Consider the following 22,336-nt stretch of genomic DNA (forward strand, 5'->3'; position numbering starts at 1 on the left):
CCTGGCATGGGCCTCTAATTGTGGATTGAGGAAACCCAGTCCTTGGCTAACTCAATTCTCTCCACATAATGAAAAGAGGGAGAAGTGAAATGTCAGGAGAAAATACACATTTAATGCATTTTAAGGAGCCTTGTTTACTTTTGAATCCTGGCCTTTTTTCTGACTTAATTCTTGGCCACTGTAAATTACTTCAAAAAATGATTTGAGAATAGAGAAGGGGCAGGGAGGCTGAGAAGCTGTCTTTAACATTTTATCTTCCTTTGGCATGATTTAGGATTTTAATTCTGAAGCACGACAAGGAGGAAGAAACGGCTCTTGGCCGCAGACAAGCAAAATCACTTTAAATGAAGATAGAGTGTTATGCTTCAGAATTTCCTCTAAAACTACCTAAAGAATAAAGCCTCTCCCAGCACTGCTTAGAATAGAGGCCATTTCTAATTTCTCATTAACGGGAATAGGAACAAAAGTATTCCAAAGCAAAGACTTACTTGAGTTCACTGCTAAAGCCACTACATCAAGCTGGAGGTGTGGGGGGAGAGAAAAGGCTGAAAATTAACATCATTTTTGGAAAATAATCAGTTTAAATGCTTTTGTAACTTCATCACTATCTACCCGGGGAAAAACATTATTATTCAAGCCTCCTATGTGTCTCAGAGTCAGGAGCTTCCAAACCAAGAAAGGAAGAAACGGGCGGGTTATTTAGGAGTTCCCTCCCTCTCGCAGTTTTAAACCACTGCAAAATAAACCCGTTTGTTAAGTCTCGGGGACCAACGCTGGGCGAACCAGCCCCGCTCCGCAGGGGTCTGCGCGGCTGGCCTCGTCCGCCCCCTAGCGGACCCGTGCGATAGTGCAGCCTCTGCCCCAGAGCACAGCGCGGCATCCAGACGCTGTCCGCGCGCTCATCCTCGGCGGCGCTCCTCGCTCACCTCCTGTACCCATCCGGCGACCAGCCAGGCTGCAGCGAGGGGATTACAACTGAGGCTCCAGAGTCAGAGACCTCAGCCTAGCATCACATTAGGTGCTGCCGGCAGGCCATCCCAACTCGGGCCGGGAGCGCACGCGTCACTGGGGCCGTCAGTCGCCGTTCAACTTTCCTGGGGGGAGTCAACTTTAGGTTCACCTGCGGACTCGGTGCAGGTAGCTGGGTGCTAAGCAGGGATGGACGGGATGGCTAGGGCCGGTGGAGCCATCGGGACCCGAGTGGAGGTGGTGGGATGCCTCGCACTCCTTGTTCCTGGAGGAGTGCGTGGTGTTCCGAGAGATTGTAAAGTGACTTCTCGGGATTGAGACCCAGAGTCCTTGATTATCTGGGTCCAAAGCGCAGGCCGGGGGTTCCTGAACCTTCGAGGCTGCCGGGCTGGGGAGGAGCTCCGCGGGAAGTGTCTCTGCCAGGGTCTGGGAACAGCGCTTGGGCATCCTGGGCTTTGAGGTAGGGGGTCCCCCAGGAGGGACTGCGGAACCGGGTTTCCACCGAAGCAGGTGCTGTGGAAGTTCAGGTAGTGACGGCTGAGCGTCTCAGAAAGTGGGGTTAGACGGGGATGGCCCTGAGCTGGGGTTTCCCAGGCAAGTGGCTCTTTGGGGATTTCCGGAGGAAGTACTTGAATTAACGTTTACTGGGAGAGGGGCTGGTATGGGGGTCCCGCGGGAGGTGGATATGCTGAGGGTCGGAGCGTGGGGCGGGTAGGTAGTTTGGAGATCCCTCGGGGAGGTGGTTTGGTTTTAGAGTCCCAGTCTCGGAGGAAAGTGGCTGATTTTGACCCTCCCATCTCCCCCAGTGGAAGCCGCTGAACATCCCAAGGAACTGGCACGCTGGGGGCTCTGGGCTTGTGGCTGCTAGAGGATTCCCGCTCATTTGCAGTGGCTCAGAGGAGGTACCTCCAACGGGGATTTCTGGGGTGGCGGCTGAGGAACCCGAGGCCGGCGGTTGTGCCCCGTGTTTCAGATGACTTGGGTTCCTGGGAATGGAACAAACACGCCCTATCCGCGTCGGAAGAGAAACGCGGCGGTCTCCTCACGGCCCTCCCGGTTTGTTTCAGGGTAGACCCAGCAGATCCGTCCGTGGAGTCTCCAGGAGGAGCCCCAGGCGCCCCTACACCCTCCGACACGCCGGATCCGGCCCCGCCGCGCCAAGCCGTAAAGGGCTCGAAGGCCAGGGCGCACCGCGGCCGCCAGGGTCATGGAGGGCGAGCTCGCAGCCAACTGGAGCACCGAGGCAGTCAACTCCAGCGCCGCGCCGCCGGGGGCCGAGGGCAACTGCACCGCCGGACCCCCGCGGCGCAACGAGGCCCTGGCGCGCGTGGAGGTGGCGGTGCTCTGTCTCATCCTGTTTCTGGCGCTGAGCGGGAATGCGTGTGTGCTGCTGGCGCTGCGCACCACGCGCCACAAGCACTCGCGCCTCTTCTTCTTCATGAAGCACCTGAGCATCGCCGACCTGGTGGTGGCAGTCTTCCAGGTGCTGCCGCAGTTGCTGTGGGACATCACCTTTCGCTTCTACGGGCCCGACCTGCTGTGCCGCCTGGTCAAGTACTTGCAGGTGGTGGGCATGTTCGCCTCCACCTACCTGCTGCTACTCATGTCCCTGGACCGCTGCCTGGCCATCTGCCAGCCGCTGCGCTCGCTGCGCCGCCGCACGGACCGCCTGGCAGTGCTCGCCACGTGGCTCGGCTGCCTGGTGGCCAGCGCGCCGCAGGTGCACATCTTCTCTCTGCGCGAGGTGGCTGACGGCGTCTTCGACTGCTGGGCCGTCTTCATCCAGCCCTGGGGACCCAAGGCCTACATCACGTGGATCACGCTAGCTGTCTACATCGTGCCGGTCATCGTGCTCGCTGCCTGCTATGGCCTTATCAGCTTCAAGATCTGGCAGAATTTGCGGCTCAAGACCGCTGCAGCTGCGGCGGCAGAGGCGCCAGAGGGCGCGGCGGCTGGCGATGGGGGGCGCATGGCCCTGGCACGTGTCAGCAGCGTCAAGCTCATCTCCAAGGCCAAGATCCGCACGGTCAAGATGACTTTCATCATCGTGCTGGCCTTCATCGTGTGCTGGACGCCTTTCTTCTTCGTGCAGATGTGGAGCGTCTGGGATGCCAACGCGCCCAAGGAAGGTAGCCAGGGCTGGGAGACCCAGGAGGAGGGAGCCTGGTGGCTGGGGGACGCCCTTATCTTGCTGCCTCAGAATGTCCAGGGGTCTGTGGACTTCCTGGGGGGATAAGAGGGTTTGAAATCCCACAGAGTCACTGTTCCATCATCCCTTGGCCAAGTGACTTAGGGCAATTAACCTCCCTGAGCCTCCACTTTCTCATCTGTGAGGTGGCAATAAGGATAAAAGTACCAACTGTCACCGGGCATAGGGGCATGCCATGAGAAAATGCAGTTAAAATCTTTAGCACAGTCCTTGGGCTGCATATGGGCTGTATGGTTTACTGTGGTGGTGGAACAGGTTCAAGGGACTCCATCTGCTTTCCCACGTGGTTAGGAGGAGGTAGTTAGGAGGAGATGGCAGAGGTAAGTTTGGAACCCCTGGCCAGGCTCAAACTCCTTCAAGTTTAAGTTCACATTAAGCTGAACTTCCACTTTAAGTTCAAGAAATCCATTTGAAGCCAAGAAGTCTGGTTTGGACAAGGACAGCCTTGCAGGGGTGGGCGATTTGTCCATCCAAGCCCCTAGTAGTTGAAGGGGGTGCTGGGGGGCAGAGGATTCCAAGGGAGAGGTGAAGACAAATCCCCGAACCCCTCATCGAGTGGAGGTGATGAGTCTCCATGCAGAGAGGTGAGTACTGCAAGAAGTGGTGGGCAGGCTTAGGGAGGAGAGTGCCCAGGACTGAGACTTCACTTCTACTACTTGGGGAAAAGAGAAGAAAGCCTGGAGGGGGACATTCAAGTTTGAGGGGGAGGCTGGGTGATTTCTGTAGGCGGGGAATGTGCCTTCCAGGTTGGAGGACTGCTGAGAACAAGGCTGAGGGTGGGGCAATTGTCCATTCTTGGCCTGTGCCAGAAAGCTAGGAGGAGGGCATAGAAGAGGGAGACCTAGGGAGAAAGCTTGCAGGAACAGAGGCACCCTAGGGCTCTGGGGTTTGTGACTGGTGCTGGGTGGCTGTCCCCAAGGCACAGAGCACCAGGCAGCTTCCTATCACTCCCTACCCCACAACCCCTTTCCGGTAGCTCATGTGGAAAGAGCAGGAGGGGTGATTGCTGGTGGTGAATGATTTATAAGTTTTTGTTTGAAGGTAATTCCATAACGCGTGCTGGATGCTGGGGACTTCAAATGTTTGTAAAGAAAGACCAAAGGATTTGCTTTCACCCTTTTTGCACTCCAGACACAGCAAATGTCCCATTCCTGTGTGCATTCACCACTGCGCCCAATAGTTTCAAACACATGCACCTGGGAAGTTGAAATTTCAGTGCCAGCTGCTTTCATTCAGTTTGGTAACTTTGCTTTGGTCCTTTCTGGAAATCACAGACTCCAGGCTTTACGGAACCCTCCCAGTTAGCTCAGTGTTTGCTTTAGTGGCCAAGACACTGGTTATTCAATATTTACTGAACCTGTGTGGCCCCTGGTCACACCTTACAGAGAGGGTTCTAGAGCCCAGAGAGGGGAAGGCACTTGCACCAGGTCACACAGCAAGTCAGAGGAAGAGCTGGCATTTCCTGTGCCAGGATTCTTACGAAGGGCACGTGATGAGGGAGTGGGGTTGGAGGCAAAAGCCAGTAGTAGAAGTCTCTAAGTAAGGCCTTAGGCCACACCTGTTTCCTGGGCTGATCTGAAGAAACCAGATCCAGGTCTTGAGGAGCTCGAGCACCAACTGTCAAGGAAGTGAAACCAGCACCCCTTGGAGTAGATGCTGGAGAGATGTGGGGTCTAGTCCTCCTCCAGCCCTTACTAGCTTTGAGATGTTAGATGAGAGATCCCTTTATTCCCCTTGAGCCTTAGTGTCTTGCTTTTAGAATGAGGACATTTCAGCATTCAGTTAATTGATTCAACAGACATTCCGCTCCTCTCTCCTTGGGGTCCCCTCGCCTCTCCCATTCATGTCTCGAGTCTCTGGTGATTTTTCTCCTTCCCTCTCCTCCCAGTTCCCTCCTCTATGGCTTCCTGCTGTTCAGCCCGTCACCTGTACTCCTCTTCTCACCGTGTGTCCTCCCTAAAGAAGGAGAGTGTGTGGGCAACACCCACATCACATGTACCATGAAGCGAAGTTTAGATCTTTTCTACACTTTAAAAGCATGTCAACAATTGATTTCTTTGTCTTAGAAACAAAAGAGAGAAAAAAACAGACGCACACAGATCCTGGCCAGAGTGGAGGTTATAGGCCTCTTGAGTGTTTGTGGTCCTCTGAGGATTTTCCTGGGGATGAGACCTTCAGTAGAGATGGGCTCCTGCTCAAGCCCAAGGGGCAGGGAAAGAAGAGGACTTTAAGTATTTCAGGTCCTACTTCCCTTTGCTCCTTTAGGAATTCACGGGGAAGGGTGGGTGTTGCATGAAAACCCCGGGGCTTCTCTTGGTCCTCCTTGGCATTTTGTCCCGGGTGCCGAGAAGAATCCAAACACAGACTGGCAGGGATTCATGACGCTGCTGCAGCTGGGACCTCCCCGCTACCCCAAGCACACAGCCAGGAGCAGGAGCCCAGTCTAGATGTGAGCGCCTCATCAAACACCAAGGTGACGACGTGGACTCTGGCCACCACCAGCCTGGCCACATCATGCCCAGGCCTCAGGGATGCAGGGGTCAGAGTGGCTGTGAGCTCAGTTAGAACACCAGCCGTGTGTCCACTTGGCCTTAATTTGGATAATTGCAAGTAGCAGATGGAAGTGGTGTCTACATCACTTTCGAGATACCTCTCAACCCAGAGGCCACCAGGAACTGCTAAGGAAGGAATAAAAGAGAACCACACTCAAGCTACCTCGAGAGGTTGTTATCGGAAAAGTGGAATTAATGCACAGCCTCACTTTCCTCTCCAAGAGGACAGAATTTAGAAGCAGAAATATCTAGACTGGGGCCCTTACTCCACTCGTCACCTGAGGAGCCAGTACTGGAGCCTGTGGCTAACAGTGTGACGTCAGGCTTGCAGGTGGAGCAGGCTCACAGGGAGGCAGGAGAGGTGGGGCACACATGGGTCTGTTCCTGCTTGATCATGAAAACCCCAGGGAGGTAGGGAAGCTTAGTCAATGGCCACCATCAAGGCTGCCAGAGTGGGTGGGATGTCACGCCTCTGGTGGCTGCAGATGTGGTGGCCGGGGACCCAAAATCCCTCTCTCCTTCAGCGTTTGCTCTCTCTTTTCCATCTCTCCCTTGAGCGACTTCATTCCTTCATACACCTTCACAAATACCAAGGGCTGCCTTTATGGGTTTAGAGTTCACCTTATTCCAAAAGTAATGTGTGGTGGTGGGCAAAAATTTAGGTAACTCAACAAGATAAAAAAGATATGAGGAAACTGGGATAAAGCAGGCAGTAGGGAGAAGAAAAGGAAAATAAAAATATTACAATAATAGTAGCAATAATACTATTAATAATAATAAAGTCTCTCTGTGTATAGACAAGCACTACACGTGGTTACTTTTTATAAGTACCAAAGAGGAAAACTTTGAGCTTAAATATTTCCGTGATTCGGAAGTAAGAGCCAATGGGAGCATCTGAGTAATTTAATGAGATCCATTTTTCAAAGCAGCCGGATGCTGTTGGGTGCTGACTTGATGAGGCTGGTGAGACTGGATGCCCCATGCAGGGTTTGATGAGCCCTTTATATATCTTCCAGAATTAAATTCCAAAGCCAAAGATTTGGCACCAGCCTTTTCCCTTGAACCCAGTGGCATTTGCTATGCTGCTGGTTGCAGGGGCTCTGACCCTGGGGCAGTTCTGAGGGAGGAGATGAGGATGAGGAGGGAGTTTGGTAGAGTGGGGCTGTTCGTATTTCTAGGGTTGGTTGATGTTGGCTGAGTGTGGTGGACAGGATATGGGGTCTCTGTCTCTAGTCTTCTCCTTCCAGCATCTCCGTGGTAAAATGCCCAGTCTGGTGTCCTTAAGCCAGTTGTTTTACCTGCTCTGAGCCTCTGCCTCCTCCTCCATGTAACAAGGATAGCATGGCTCACTGCGTGGGGTTGTGAGGATTAAATGGTGTGACCCATGGCCCCTTCCTGATAGACAAGGTGGGGATTCTTGCCTTGAGCCTGGGTGGAGGGAATGGGAGTGGACAGCAGGCACAGGGAGGCTGGGAGGTGGGAGAGAAGCTTGTTAAGGCTGGAGAGGTGGACTGTTCCTTACTTGTTAAGCCCAAATCCAATGTGTGGCTATTTTGTGTCACAACCCCAGGGGATGCCTTTTACCCCAGGGGATGCCTGGTACAAGGCTGCACAGTCACTGATAGCTCAACCAGTGCTTGCCAAATACGTGGAAAATGGGAGCAGGGAGGTGAGTGAGACGGGGCAGGGATGGGCATGAAGAGCTGGACTCAGGAAGAATAGGGACTTTCTAAGTAGCCCTCCAAAACGGAACTGGCAACCTGGGAAAGAAAGGAGCGCCCCATCGCTGGGGGCGACCAAACATCTGTCAGGAGCGCTGGACCGGGAGGAAGGCTGACAGGCACAGGAGGCCTGGTTTGAACCGCTTCCCCATCTGTAGAATGAGCTTCCCAGCCCCTCCCTGTTTCCGTGGGACTGAGGACCATCTGGCATGTCCTGTCCACCTTTCCTTCTGTGAATGCTGTGCCTGAGGTGTGGGGGACCAAGGCCCTTGGAGGGGCTTGTTCTTGAGGTGACCCAGCGATGTGGAGAGCATGGTGGGCCGGCAGGAGGAGCTGGGACAGGATATTCACTCCGGGCCATGAACCGTGCATGAGCTCGGCCCTTCCGGGTATAAATGACAGTGAGATGGACAGTTAACTTCAGACTCTTATATGATTCGGTAATTGTGTGTTCTTTTATGTTCTTAGCTAATGTTAATGTTTTCTCTTTGGGTTTCTGCCCTGAGGTGATTTCACTTTCCATTTTTCCCTCCAAAGGTTTGATAAATAATAGCTAAAAAGACAAAAAACAAAAACCAAAAAACTCAAAGAAAAACAAACTCCAAACCAGCCTCTTGAGTGAGGCCCTGTTACATCATGTTTCCATTTGATGGCTGTCTGTTTGGGTTTCGGGAGGTGTGAGAAGGGGAAGAGGGGTTGTGGAGGGCCTTGGATCAGGAGGAGATTAGCAGGTGCCCTGGCTGCCTCACGCTGTCTGTGGAGGCTGGATCAGGTCTGTGGCCGGGGCTGGCATGTCTGAGTGTGATCTGAGGCACTGGCTTACCTGCTGACCTTACCACCTTGCCCTAGCAACTTCTGAAAGCAAAGACAACCCCATGGGGCTCCCTCCCAGGGGCTGAAGCCAGACCGTATACACCAGACCCCACCTGCCAGAGCCCCCAGCCCCGGGAGACAGTGCTGGGAAGTAGCCAGTCTCCTTCTGGGACTTGGTCTTGTTGCCATCTGTGTCATTTGGGGCAATGTCTCTTGATGGCCTCTGGACCTCTGCCATTCCCATCTGAGCAATAGGGATAACAGTTCATGATGGAACTCGATACCCTCTCTGGGCCTCAGCTTTGGTGAAGGGAGGAGTGGGATTAGTTGTTAACAGCAGCCACCACTGACTGAGTGCCCACTCTGAGCAAGGCCTGTACCCGGGTCATTTCTGCTCCTCACCCTAATGCAGCAAGGCAGGGGCCCATCATGGCTTTTCTACAGATGAAGAAACCAAGGCTTAGAGAGGTGTGACCTGCCCACGATCACTGCTGAGTAAGTGATGGAGCTGGGATTGGAACCCAGTCATCTCACTCTAGAGACTGACACACTGCATGACTACCCCAACTCCCTGCCGCCCTAGGCTAGCAGTTTTCCCGATGATCTACACCTTCACCTTGGGGATCTCCTGGATGCTCGTTAGATCGCTGGACCTGCCCCAGATCCATGGAAGTCGAGCCCTCCCCCGCTATCTGGCCCCAAGGTCCTGACATCTTGGGCTCTTCCTGCAACACCTACACACACACCCACCTAGGTACACATCTGCTGATGGCACTGCCCTCCCAGCACTCTGGGTTCAGTGCCACGCCGCTCGCATCCTCCCTGTGTCCACCAATTCCATCATCTTAGCTGCACCACATGCCTCCTGTGGGCAGTTTGCTTTCTCTTTCCATTATCACCTTCTTGGTTTAGAGTATGGTTTTTCAACTTTGGCACTACTGACATTTTAGGCTGGATAATCTTTGGCATATGTGTATGTGTGTCGGGGAGGAGCTGTTCTGTGCATGGTAGGATATTTAGCAGCATTCCTATCCTCTATGTGCTACTTGCCACTAGCAACCTCCCTGCCAGCTGTGGCCACCAAAACTGTCTCCAGACATTGCCAAAAGTTCACTAAGGGGCAAAGTTATCCCTGGTTAGGAACTGCTGGCTTAGACCCACTGTTCTGCTTTTTAAACTAATACCCAACAAATGAATACTCTCTTGTTAGCACTGCCCTGGTCTCTGGCCAGCCTGCCTCGTGTACCCCCAGCCAGGCCTGATGATTTTTCACTTTCCACAAGTTCCTGTGGCCTTGCTGCCTTTGCACCTATGCTAATACTGTTCGTGCCATGGGAACACCCACCCCAGTTTCTTCCGTGGATTCCCATCCTTTGAAGCCCAAGTCCAGTGTGTGGGCTACCTTGTGGCACAACTCCAGGGGATGCCTTTTACCTCATGGTCTATGAGCAGGGTGTTCCTAGGAACTGTGCAGTGCACAGCCTGAATGAGTGAGCTTGGCAGCCTCATCCAGTGCCCCTTTCAAGAAGCCATCCCTGTTTTCCCACTTTGGAGGAGCTTCTTCCTCTGAATGCTAACTCATTCATTCAAAAAAACAGTTACTGATGCCTTTGCAGGCTCCTGTCCACACAACCTCTGCTTTCATCTGTCAACCCCCAAGTGAAGAGAATTGACAAGGGGCCCTCCCAAGCCCTTGCCCTCCTGTGGCCAGATGCTAGCATGCATAAATGTGGGACAGTCTGGTCAAGGTTGGTCACAGAGTTCTGGGCACACCCACAGACCTCTGGGAGGGACACCCCCAGTTTCTGCGCGGTTAGTGTCAGGTAGAGCGGCAGCCCCACACACTTCAGGTATGGGGCTGAGCCTGCCCACAACTCAGGTTTCTAGGATTCAGAATCTCAGGTTTCCGAAGTTCAGAATAGGGCTTAGGTTGTAGAGAGGGTGGAACATCCTGCTGGTGCAAGTCAGCGCAGCCGATGGAGTGGGAGTTATTTTGGGCACAGGCCTAGCATTTTAGCAAATGGGCTGCAGTTTCAGTTGGCGCATGGTGGCAAGTCTACGGATACTGGGAACAAGAGTATTAAAAGGAAAGAAACAACTGTCTCACCTGGAGGAGACCGGAGGGCTGGTGGAAGGTTCTAGCTCTCGTTTAGAGGTACCCTAGACTGGGTCTTGCCTAAGGTATGGGTGGGAGGGAGGTGTAACCAGGTGGTCTCCTGTGTCCCAGCCCCAAGGCCCAAATCCTTACTCCTGATTCCTGCGCTGACGGGCAGCCTCTGCCAGTATCTCCTTTTGTGCTCAGCCGGGAGCTAAGGCTTCCTGCCCTTTAGCCAGATGCTTCGAGACTATGGGCCTCTGCCCTCCCAGCCCATATCTCCCACCCCAACAGCACTCTTGCTCATTCTGTTTCTCTCCCTTTCTCTCCACCTGACCATATCTGAGTGCGAACTTAATTTTCCCAGAGGGAATTGCATTTGCGTCCAGTCACCTTATTGGGAGGCCATATCCTGTGGTTGAGCAGGGAAATTATATGTAACCCTTCCAAGATACCGGCAGCAGTGGCTGATTTATCAGGACCTCTTGCCTCTAATTTCATGCTTCAGTTCAATTCAGTTCCTTATTGAACTCTTCCTATTTTCTAGTAGCTGTTAGCAGCCTAAGGACAGAGCCACCAATAAGACACAGTCCCTGGCCAAAGAGTATCAAAAAATAATGACAATATGATGGGGTGATGCTGTTATAGAGGTATTTATTTACCAAGTACTGCAAATGCCCTGAGATGGCATTAGTTGATCTGTCTCCCTGGGAAGAAAGCAGGAGGGTTTCAGAGGGGAAGTATAATTTGAAAAGGGTTTTTGAGGGATGAGTAGGAGCTTACCATGCAAAGAAGCAGATGCACATTCCACGCTGAGATCAACAACGACGGATGGTTACTTTATTCATTTCTTCTTTCCTATCTATAAGATTTGAGCCAGTTGGAAGGAAGCTGCTCAAACTTTAATGTGCATTTTGTTAAAATGCAGATTCTGATTCAGTAGGTCTGCAGTGGGGCCCCAAGAGTTTGCAGTTTTGCAGGAAACAAGTGATGCCTATCAGATGCCCTGTAGCCAGCCACTGGCTACACTTTGAGCAGCAAAGCTTTAATATATTATCTTTTACCAGCACTCACTGTTTGCCTTTACACATGTGGTCCAGTTTGGCTGGAGGGCCTTGTCATTCCTTGAAGGGTAGCGAAGGGCTGGTCGTTTGCAGGAAGGCCCTGGCTTGTCTTCTTCCAGAATATGGTTATTCTCAGGCCCAGCCCAGTGAGTCCAGCACACCTACCAGATTGGAGCAGTGCTGTGGGAGAAACCCATTTTCAACTCTGTAGCCCGCCCGTTTGGCTCTTCACCCAGACCTTGCGCTACACAGGCTGATCACACATCTGTGATTTTTAGAAAAATCTTTTCTAAGAAGGCACCCTATAGTATATATTGTGACTCAATCTTTCTATAAGCATACATTCAAAAATCATTTTCTTAAGAAAGGGTCTTCCATAGTTTTGTTCCCAGATGCCCACACGGTCCTGTAGGAATAAGAGACTTACGTCTGAATTCCTGGTACTCTGGGGAGGCCCCGTAGCAAATGATTGGTTTCTCAAGTGCAGGCCTTTTGTAAAGTTGACGGGCTTGCTTTGACCCAGCCAATCTCGACTGTACGTCTTTGAGTCATGTGAAACGTGCCAGTAGCCTCAGGAACAGCACAGCCCAGAGAGGCCATGGCCAGCTGCCTGTCAGCTGTTCTGGGCTAATTTGGGGTTTCAGTACTGGGGTGGAGAGAGTGCCGGGAAATCCGAACAGGGGAGTTCCTGGGGCTTGAGGAAAGCCAGGCTGGGAAGGATGGAACGTAGACCTCTGCCTCCCACCCCTCCATGAATCATGTTGCCACGTAGAAATGCAGAGTTGATTCTCCCAGGAGCAGAATTGCCCAGCAGGGGATATTGGCGTTTGGTGTGTGGCTGTTTCTGCTCATGTACCCCACTTGGCACATAAGAGACTGCACTTGAAAACCACCCCTAGTCCTCAGCCTTGTGCCCAGCAGCCCCTTCCCCAAATGCTTTACCCCCTGTTTAATATTCTGCTGGTCTTTTCAGTCTCTCTCATCCTGAGTCTGGAAATCACTTGAGGGCAGGGACTGCCCTTAGATCCCAGCACCTACTCAGTGCATGGCATGGAGTGGAGGCAGAATGAAAGGATAGATGTCTGACCTCTTCCTCCTCCAAGAAATGCCACAAGCATGAGACCAGCAGCCCCCGGGGAGTCCGGCTGCACAGCATCTCCTCTTCATCCTCCCTTCCCAGCAAGGATGGGAGAGAGGAAGTTTGCAGTCCTGGCATACTCAGGGCTCGATCGTGGGGCTAGATGTGATTTTTATGGCAGGCAAGTGGGAGAGACATGATTAGAACTGGCTCTTCCATCGAAGACCCTGAGATCCTGCTTCTGCCCACCGTTGCAGCAACCTTCCCTTTTGGATTTCTAGGTCACTGGTAGAATAAGTTTTTCCAAAATTGACTGTTAGAGTTCCTTTCTTGTCAAGTAATTCAATCCGAGGGCTCTGGGGTTTGATTTTTTTTTTTTTTTTTTTTTAGCTTTTGAGCAGTGTAGGGAAAATGGGCTGAAGATGATTTCTCTAATTGTTCTGGGATTGGGAGTCTCCAGGCTTGGATTGTAAAGAATTGCTGTAGTTGGTCATAGCTCACAAGCATTAATACTAATATTAATAACAATTACTTGAAAAAACACTTTGCCAGTCACAACGCCCTTTTACACTATCTTTAATTTTTTTTTTCATTTTCTCAATAGCCTTATGATTACTGCCTCCATACTACAGATAAGGAAACTGAGGCTCAGGCAGTAGATGTAGTTCAGAGAGTGATTAGGTGGGAGGGGGATCCAGGCCCCAGGGCTTTGTGTGCAGATCCTGAGTTCCTGGGTTCTCCTCCCTGCCTCTCAGCCAGTGTTTCTGTGGGCCAGGGGCTCCCACTGTGAACAGCTTCCTTTCCTGAGGGACCCCGGAGAAGGGTCAGGCCCATGAGGACTTGTAGGTCCTCCTCTCTGCGCTGACTTCATTGTGGTTGCTTTGTGCGGAAATGGGGAGGGAAGCCAGTCTCCCCGGTAGCCTGGGAACGGCCATGGCCCTTCAGAGAAGCCCAGATGAAGGCATGGATCCTGGCCTTTGCACATTTGCACTAAGCAGTCATTGGGTGTGGCAGCTCCTTTTGGCCAAAGGCAATGCCCAGAGAGGAGCTCAGCTGTGAGCATTTGGCCGGCAGCTCTTGGGCAGCTGGAGGAATGGGTGCCCAGGGGGGACCACAGCATCCACAGCATCAAAAATGGGGAATGGGCAGTGCTTACTCTCAGTGGTGGACCACATTTGTTTTGGGAACAGGGAGGTTGCTCTCTGTCCCTCAAATGATAGCATTAGGCAAACTGCCTAACCACCTTCTATCTTGGCTTTGGGACAGACAGGATTCACTAACTGGAACCAACCTGGCCTGTGAGGATGCTAACCTGTTTTTAAAAGTAATCAGTCTTCATTAATGTGTGAACACAGGGTGACTTGCTGTGTGCCCTTGGGGAAGTGACTCTCCTTCTCTAAGTTTCACTTTCCTCATCTATAAAATGAGGGTAAGGCTACTTTGAAAACTGTACTCTTCTGGGCAGGCTCGAGCAGTGATTATGAGGGTCAACATTGTCACATCCTCACATGGAAAATGTGAAATGTAAGGACAATGTTTTCCATGCTTTGTTCTGTTCCAAGTCGTCTGTAATCCTGTGAAGCCTTTCTTGCCACCAGAAAGGGGAATGCTATGGCCTAAACAAGATAGAGTAAGTGCAGAAAGCAGGTTGAAGTGGAATCCGTAGTCACTCACCTGCTCAGTAACCATCAATGGCTCCCTATTGCCCATGCAGTCAAGTGGGCAGACTCTGCCTGGATTTAAGATCCTCCTATCTGGTTCCAAACCATCTTTCCAACCTCTTCTCTTGTGAAACTCCCCCTTTCCCTTCTTGCCTCCTGGGAAGTCCCTGAATGATCTTGGCTGTTCTCAACCATGGGCCTTTATTCCTGCTGCCTCACCCCTTTGAAATATGCTCCATAGTCCCTGCTTTGTGTTCCTAAATAGATCTCCCCGTGATAGTAGAGCTTTGAAGTGCTGTTCCTGGAAACTTAACGACTTGGGATGACTAGGATATTGACAAATTAAGAACAGCCAAATGTGCCCTTAGTGTTGGTGACTTGACATGAGCAGGTTCAGCTTAGAGAGGGCCCTTCATCCCCTGAGGACCCACTCGAGGTCACTCGTGTCTGTGGCCACCAGGTGGGATCAGAGTTGCTAGTTAGACTTCTCCCACCCACACCGGCCTCTTGGAGGCAGAAGGATTGGTGGCTACTTAGGAATTCATTAACTCTTTTCTTCTTTGTTGTTGATGTTTCTGTAGTTTTTTTAAAAAACAGTAGGTTAAAAAATTGGAAAGATCCAAAGAGTAAAGAGTGAGACCAATGGCTTACATGAACAGGTAAGATTGTGCCAAATAACTGTGTCCAACTAGGCAAAACACGGTGTCTTTCTGTTAACTTCATTCCTCATGTTTCCTTCTATCTCATTGCAAAGCTTTATATACCTATGTCCTTCCCTTTGTGGTTGGTAGTTTGTAAATGTTGACTTTTGCATGTTGCATGTTGATTTTTGCCTCTTTCATTATTTCTAAGACATTCTGTTTTTAGTCTTGTGGGTGAATTTTAATATTGTTGGTGACATATTGCACCAGAGTTTCTAACTTAAATTCATCTTCTTATCCATCCAAATCAAAGCAAATTTCTTAACAAAATATTTTTTGTTAAAAGCAAGGAATTTAGTAATATTGGTCATTTTTCTTTCACTTTTCCTCTTTTCTATTCTTTATTATTCTAGTACTAAGAGTTAAATTTCCATTCTTTGCTTTCTAAAAACTCTCTTTTGCAGGAATTTTGTTTTCTGTCTGTCGTAGCTTGCTTTTGTTCCAACAGGTGCACCAATTAATTAGACCAGTGGTTCTTAACCTTGAGGGCGCATTAGAATTACAACATTCCTGAGCCCTACCTCCAGAGGGTAGTTCTGGGGTGGGGCCTGAGAATGTGCATTTCCAGCAAGTTCCCATGTGATGTGTCGCTCTGGGTGGGGGAGCCCACTTTGAGAGCCACTCATGTAGACTTACCAACAACCAACTACCTTTCTTTCCTTGGTGCTTGAAGACTTTGCTGATAAACATCTCTGTTCTCTTCATCAGCGGCCACATCTAGATTTTGCACCTCTCTAGCATCCCCAGTGAAGAGTCCTTCCCTGGATTTAGCTCTTGAACTCTAGAGTTATTTGTCGAAAAATTTTGCAGAGCAGACAGAAAGAAGACTAGTGGATTTTCCGCACCTTCTTGCAGTTGCCTTCACACACAAGGAGGTGGCTGAACAGAATTCCTAGCTGTTTTCCTTGTAGGTTTCTGGAGATGTTGCCTGGCCTTGTCTGTCATCAGGAGATGTCTGATTGTTCAGATTTAAGGCCATTGAAAGAAGCCAGATTTTTATCCCTGTGCTCAGAAGTACCTAGAATTAGGAATTTTTTCTTCCTCCTTGAAGTTTCGGTTTGTGACAGGCAATGTTTTGAAGCTGATTTCTGATCATTAATTTCGACTGCAACTCCATGAGTCCTCAGTATAATAGCCTTTACAGAGTGCTTCAGATAATTTTCATGTCACTTTCTTTTTCCTCCATGAGTCTTATTGTCATGCTGAAGTAGTGCTCTTAGGCATAGCTTCATGGAGATGCTTTGATCATCTCCACAGTTGATCAGCTGTGAAGATGTCATACACTTTCTTGCTGCCACGCCTTTGCTGGTGCCATTCCTTCTGCCTGGAGCACATTTCTTCCCTGCTCTGCCTGGAAAAACCATAGGCATCTTCGGGAATCAGCTCACATGCCCCGTTTGTGGGGCCGGCTATGACTCTCACAGCGGCACCCGCTTCCTATGACTACCTAACTCACAAGATGTCCACATCATGGTGTTTCTCATTTTATTTGATTGATTTGTCCGGCAGATGGTCATGATAGCAGCCATCATTTATTGGGCACTCACTGTGTATCAGGCACTCTTTAATCCTAGCAGCAGTCCTCAGAGGTTTGGGCACTGTCCTTATGCCCACTTAAAGATTAGGAAACCGAAGCTTCTTAGGGACTCAAGTAACTAGGCGCTGGTGAGGCTAGCATGAAAACTGGGTGTTGCAGCTTCTGGGTGCTGTGCTTGTAGACGCTGGAAGTTGTAGGCACTCAACACTGGTTGGGTGAGTGATGCATGAAAAGGTGGCTGTGATAGATAGAGGGAGGTAGGCAGTGGGAAAGCTGCTGGTGAGAGAAAGGCAGGGACAGTTCCAAGCCTGGGGTGAGCCTGGTGGGGAGGGTTTGGAGGACAGCCTGAGAGCATGTCCAGCACAAGGAGGAAGAAGGAAGACAAACTTTGCCTCTTTAGTACCTCATCTTGTGATTCGGGATGTAGTACTTGGACAAGCCTGTCACTCAGGAAATGGTGTTTAAGTCAGATAGGTCTGGAAGTGTCTCCAGTGTTAATTAATGCCCTGTTCTCCTTTCTCCTGCCCCCACCCCCTCAGCCTCGGCCTTCATCATCGTCATGCTCCTGGCCAGCCTCAACAGCTGCTGCAACCCCTGGATCTACATGCTGTTCACGGGTCACCTCTTCCACGAACTCGTGCAGCGCTTCCTGTGCTGCTCCACCAGCTACCTAAAGGGCAACCGCCTAGGAGAGACAAGTACCAGCAAAAAGAGCAACTCGTCTTCCTTTGTCCTGAGCCATCGCAGCTCCAGCCAGAGGAGCTGCTCCCAACCATCCACGGCGTGACCTACCAGCCTGGGCCAGGGCTGCCTCCTGAGGTTCGGGCTGTGCTGGCATAAGTGGTCTGCCCCTAGGTGATGGCGTATGTTTGTGTGTAAGGTATACCTATCAGTTTGTATCCCTCCACTCCTTGGGGTGGCTTCAGTGGGGTAGAGAGTGGTCTCCATGATGGGAGATGATAGGGGGACTCAGCCATCAGGCAACCCCCTCACCTCCTACACGTACTTCTGCCACCCTGAACCCACTGCTACCCTGGGCAGTGGGTGGCTTATTTTTTCTCCTGGACTTGCAATTTCACGCCAGTATCTTTTTACTTCTTTATTCCGGGCTATTGTGAAAAGCAGGAAATATAGGATTGGTGACCAATTGAGTCAGGAAGTCCAGTGTTCTGGACTTGGGGTAAGGAGTGGGGTTGGGACTTCAGATGGGGAGGGTGGTGTTAAGATCCTCCTGACCTCAAAGTGTATTTGCCTTTAAGCGAACAAATGCTGGGGTCCTTGGGGACCAACTTGTCAGAGGGTAGCACTAGAAGGGAATTACCTTGTAAGACCATCTGGCACAGCGGACCAATTAGAACTTGGGTTAAAAACGATTAAGAAGCTAATGTTTAAGAAGTGTTTGGGAAAGAAAAAGAAATAAATGCATCCAGATTGGAAAAGAAGAAGTAAAACTATTTGCAGATGACACCGTTTTGTATATAGAAAATTCTAGGAATTCACACACACACACACACACACACACACACAAACACACAGCTTATTAGAACTAATAAGCAAGTTCCTCATGGTTTCAAGATACAAGATCAATATACAAAAATGAATTGTATTTCTTTATACTAACAACAAACAATATGAAAACAAAGTTAAATAATTCCATTTATAATAGCATCAGAAAGAATAAAATAGGAATCAACTTAACAAAACAAGTGCAAGACTGAAAACTACAAAATTTGGAAGAAATTAAAGGAGGCTTAAATAAATGGAAAGACATCCTGTGTTCACGGATCAGACTTAGTATTGTTAAGATGGCAATATTATCCTAATTGACATACAGATTCAGTGCAATCCTTATGAAAATCATAGCTGGCTTCTTTGCAGAAATTGATAAGCTAGTCCCAAAATTCATAAAGAAATGCAAGGGACCCAGAATAGCCAAATAAGCCTTGAAAAAGAACAAAGTTGGTGGAATCACACTTTCTGATTTCATAATTTATGATAAAGGCACAGTAATCAGCTCAGTGTGTTACTGGTTTAAGGATAGACATACAGAGTAGAATAAAGAGTACAGATATGAACACTTATACTTATGGTCAATTGATTTTTGACAAGGTTCCCAAGACAATTCAATAGAGAAAGAAGAGTCTTTTCAACAAATGGCACTGAGACAATGATATGCATGTGCCAAAGAATGAGGTTGGACCTTTACTCACACCATGTGCAAAAATCAACTCAAAATGCATCCAAGATCTAAATATAAGAACTGAAACTAGACAATCTTAGAAAGAAACATAGACTTAGATCTTTGTAACCTTGAATTAGGCAGTGGTTTCTTACATATGACACCAAAGACACAAGCAACCAATGGAAAAATAGGTAAATTGGACTTAATCAAGATTTGAAGCTTTTGTGATTCAAAAGGCCCTATCAAGAAAGTGAAAAGATAACCTGCAGAATGGTAGAAAATATTTGCAAGTCATATATATGATAAGGGACTTGTATCTGGAATATAGAAATAACTCTTATAACACAACAATGAGAAAAATAAATCAATTTTAAAAATGGGCTAATGATTTCAATAGACATTTCTCCAAAAAGATATGCAAATGGCTAATAAACACATGAAAAAATACTCAACATTATTATTCATTAGGGATATGCAAGTCAAAACCACAATGAGATTCCAGTTTACAATCACTAGGATGGCTACAATAAAAAGATGGACAACAACAAGTGTTGGTGAGGATGTAGAGAAACTGGTAGAAATTTAAATTGTTGGTGGGAACATAAATGGTGCACCTGCTTTGGAAAACAGTTTGGCAGTACCTCACAAAATTAAACATAGAGTGACCACATGACCCAGAAATGCCACTCCTAGGTATTTGCCCAAGAGAAATGAAAACACACATACACACAAAAACTTGTACACCAATGTTCATAGCAACATTATTTGTAATAGCCAAAAACTGGAAACAACCCAAATGTCTATCAGCTGATGAATGGGAAATAAAATGTGGTCTATCCATACAATGGAACATTATTAAACTCTAAAAAGAAATGAAGTACTGACACATGCCACAACGTGGATGAACCTTGAAAACATTATGCTAAGTGAAAGAAGCCAGTTGCAAAAGACCACATGTTGTCTGATTGCATTGAAATGCAATGTCTAAAATGGACAAATTTTTATGGACGAATATTTATATAGAGAGAATATAGATTAGTGTTTGCCAGGGCCTGGAGGCTGTGGGAGATGAGGCGTGACTACTAAGGGTTTGGGGTTTCTTTTTTGGGTGATGAAAATGTTCTGAAATTAGTGGTGATGGTGCACGATTTTGACAATATACTAAAAGCCAATGAACTTTAAAAAAATAAAAATAAACAAAAAAATGTTCAGCAGATGAATTCAGAGAAGGCCAGCTTGACAGATGAATTCCTTGGAATCTCTTGCCTCTCGAGCTTTCATTTCTCTATGTGGCTCATGGCTTGAGAGGGATCTCGTGGTTTTCTCACTCGATTTTGCTGCAAGAGATGATGTCTCTATTTGGCAAAAAGTAACAGCAATGATAATATCCCTACTTTGTAAAGGCACAAGTGATGCCTTGTAGCTACAGGTTGTTATGTTTTATATAAAATAGAAATTCACTAGGGGTGTCAGAGGTTTTTCTTACTTAGTGAACATGTTCTCAAATGTCCTCTCAGCCTTGAGGTTAGGACATGAACACGTCTAAGAAATACTTTGTCACTAAATACAGGACACTATTGATCAGAGGTTTACTGTCAGGGACTGGCCAGCTCAGTGCATGGTGGGGCGCCTTTTAAGTTTCCAGACACATTGTTGTACTTACTAGGATACAGCAGGAGCACTCTCAAAGGCCACAGATCCATTCTCTCTCTTTATAACACACTTTCTTCTTCCTCCATGCTGCAGTAGCCACATAGCCACACACATGCGCATACACACACAATAGAATGAGCTAGCGTTGTCTAAATGTTCTGGGAGAAGAGAGACATGCACCGAAATGTCCATGTTCAAAGTCTAAGGATTTAGCACAAGGTCTTCAGTATTACCTGGAGATTGAAGATAGTATCATCTTTGAACTGCAAGGCACTGCTCAGTGTTGCTGGGACATGCATGAAGAGCGTCAGCACCAGCCAGTCCTTGCTCTTTGGGAAGCTAACAGGATGCTGTTCTGGGGCCTCTGTGCCCATGTACTGGAACACTCGTGTGCTCTGGGTGCAAATGCAGCAGTAGTGGTGTCTGTTAGCATCCATGCCTCTTTGCCCACCAGCCAGAGATACCCGAGGTCTCTGCTGGTCCCAGGGAAGTTGCCATCCTAGGAGCCAACAGGGCCACTAGGTATAGACAGCAACTCACAGTAGATTTTCTGACCAGGAGCACAGCCTTCCTAGAAACCCTGGAGTTATGAGATTATAGGACATCAGAACCAAGTGGGATGCTTTGTCATTCTCTTCATGTGAAAGCTCTGGTGGGTACGCTGGGTCTCATTATGCACAGGAGTCTCTTTTATGGCAAATAAGTGACATTCAATTTCAATAGTCCCATTGGATCTCCTTGAGAGCATTTTCACCATTTCTTAGTCTTTCCCCAAATAAAGCCTAGAAAAATGAGCACAGGGGTTCTGAACGCTACCTCAGGCTCAGTTGTTTTTGGCCTCCTCCCCAGACCTCATGCCTGAGGTCTCCCAACCACCTTTCCCTACAGTTTCAGACTTGTTTACAACCATATGCATGGCTGGGGTTGCCAGGAAGTGGGAGCTGCAGATTGTCTTCTGCAATGTTTCATGGCTCTGATCATCAAAAGTGAATGTGGAAACTCTGAGTCTTATTTCTTTAGGCGCTGAAAAAATATCTGACACATACTTTGGTCCCCTTTTGGGTTGAGTCTATGTTTTGCCACTTCAGGAAATGTAAAGGGACAATGCAGGCTGTCTTTTAAGAAAATCCTGGTTTCAAAGTGTTTAACCCTTTTTGTATTCAATAGCAATGAAACGCCACTTAAGGCAAAATGTGAACACCTTGATTTTGTTCTACTGTGGTGACCTGCTCTGGCACTCCTCTGTAACTGTGCCAGTTGGTGAATGGCATGGCTGATCATAAGGTGTCTGCTTCATTAGCTGCTTGATAGAGACTGCACTTAATAAACATTTGTTTCCATACATTGCTTTGTCCCCGTTCTTCCTCCCAAGAACGGTGACTGGAACACGTGGCTTGTAGAACCCAGATCCCTGCAGGACTTCAGAGCTATTGGCCTGATTATGGCACAGGTGCATGGACTGTGGCAGGGTGTGGAAGGGGACCCTGGTCCCATTCTCTGGAATCACAGGTGCACTCACTTGTCAGAGTTCTATGGGAAGATGCCCTAAGATTCAGGAACAAACATTTGTATGTTGTCCCCAAACCTGCTCTGAACCACAGTTGAACTCTGGGGATAATAGGATTCTAGACTGTTACCTTGAAGGAACTACTAACACATATTTCTTAAAAGTGGATTTGGGAGCCATCTGCAGCATCACAAATGAGTTTGTGTTAAAATGCAGATTCCTGGGCCCCACTACTGAATCAAACTCTGGAGCTAGAGCTTTGGAACCTGCATTTTAAACAGGAGTCCCTGGTGGTCCCTATGTATCTTAGGAGAGGGAATTCCATCCTCCTGCCTCAGGCCCGTTCTCATCATACCCTCAATGTGATTTTCTGCCTGCTACTTCTCAAGAGGATTCCTGCAGGGAGAAGAACTCCTTGGACACCCATGCATCTCAGATGTGTGTCCTGCCTCCAGTTCTGTGAACTTTGTGGGTAATTAAGCACCGACCATAGTCTGCCCTTAGAGAAAGAGAGTGAGCTTGAAAAATTGGAGTCATCGTCAAATCCAGTTATAACAAATACCAAGATGGCAAATTCTCTACATAACCCAAGAT

At 48.7% G+C, this 22,336-nt stretch overlaps 1 protein-coding gene across 1 annotated transcript; it reads left to right on the forward strand.

Moving 5' to 3' along the window:
• Positions 1-67: 67 nt before the first annotated feature.
• OXTR (oxytocin receptor) lies at positions 68-21,579 on the forward strand. Its single transcript, XM_021934220.2, has 3 exons — positions 68-1,137; positions 1,776-3,098; positions 16,940-21,579. Exons 2-3 carry the CDS (start codon positions 2,177-2,179, stop codon positions 17,185-17,187), a joined length of 1,170 nt encoding a protein of 389 aa, XP_021789912.2. The 5' UTR covers positions 68-1,137; positions 1,776-2,176; the 3' UTR covers positions 17,188-21,579.
• Positions 21,580-22,336: the final 757 nt, after the last annotated feature.

The sequence above is a fragment of the Papio anubis genome, chromosome 2 (genome assembly GCF_008728515.1).
Source record: "Papio anubis isolate 15944 chromosome 2, Panubis1.0, whole genome shotgun sequence".
Taxonomy (NCBI): Eukaryota; Metazoa; Chordata; class Mammalia; order Primates; family Cercopithecidae; genus Papio; species Papio anubis.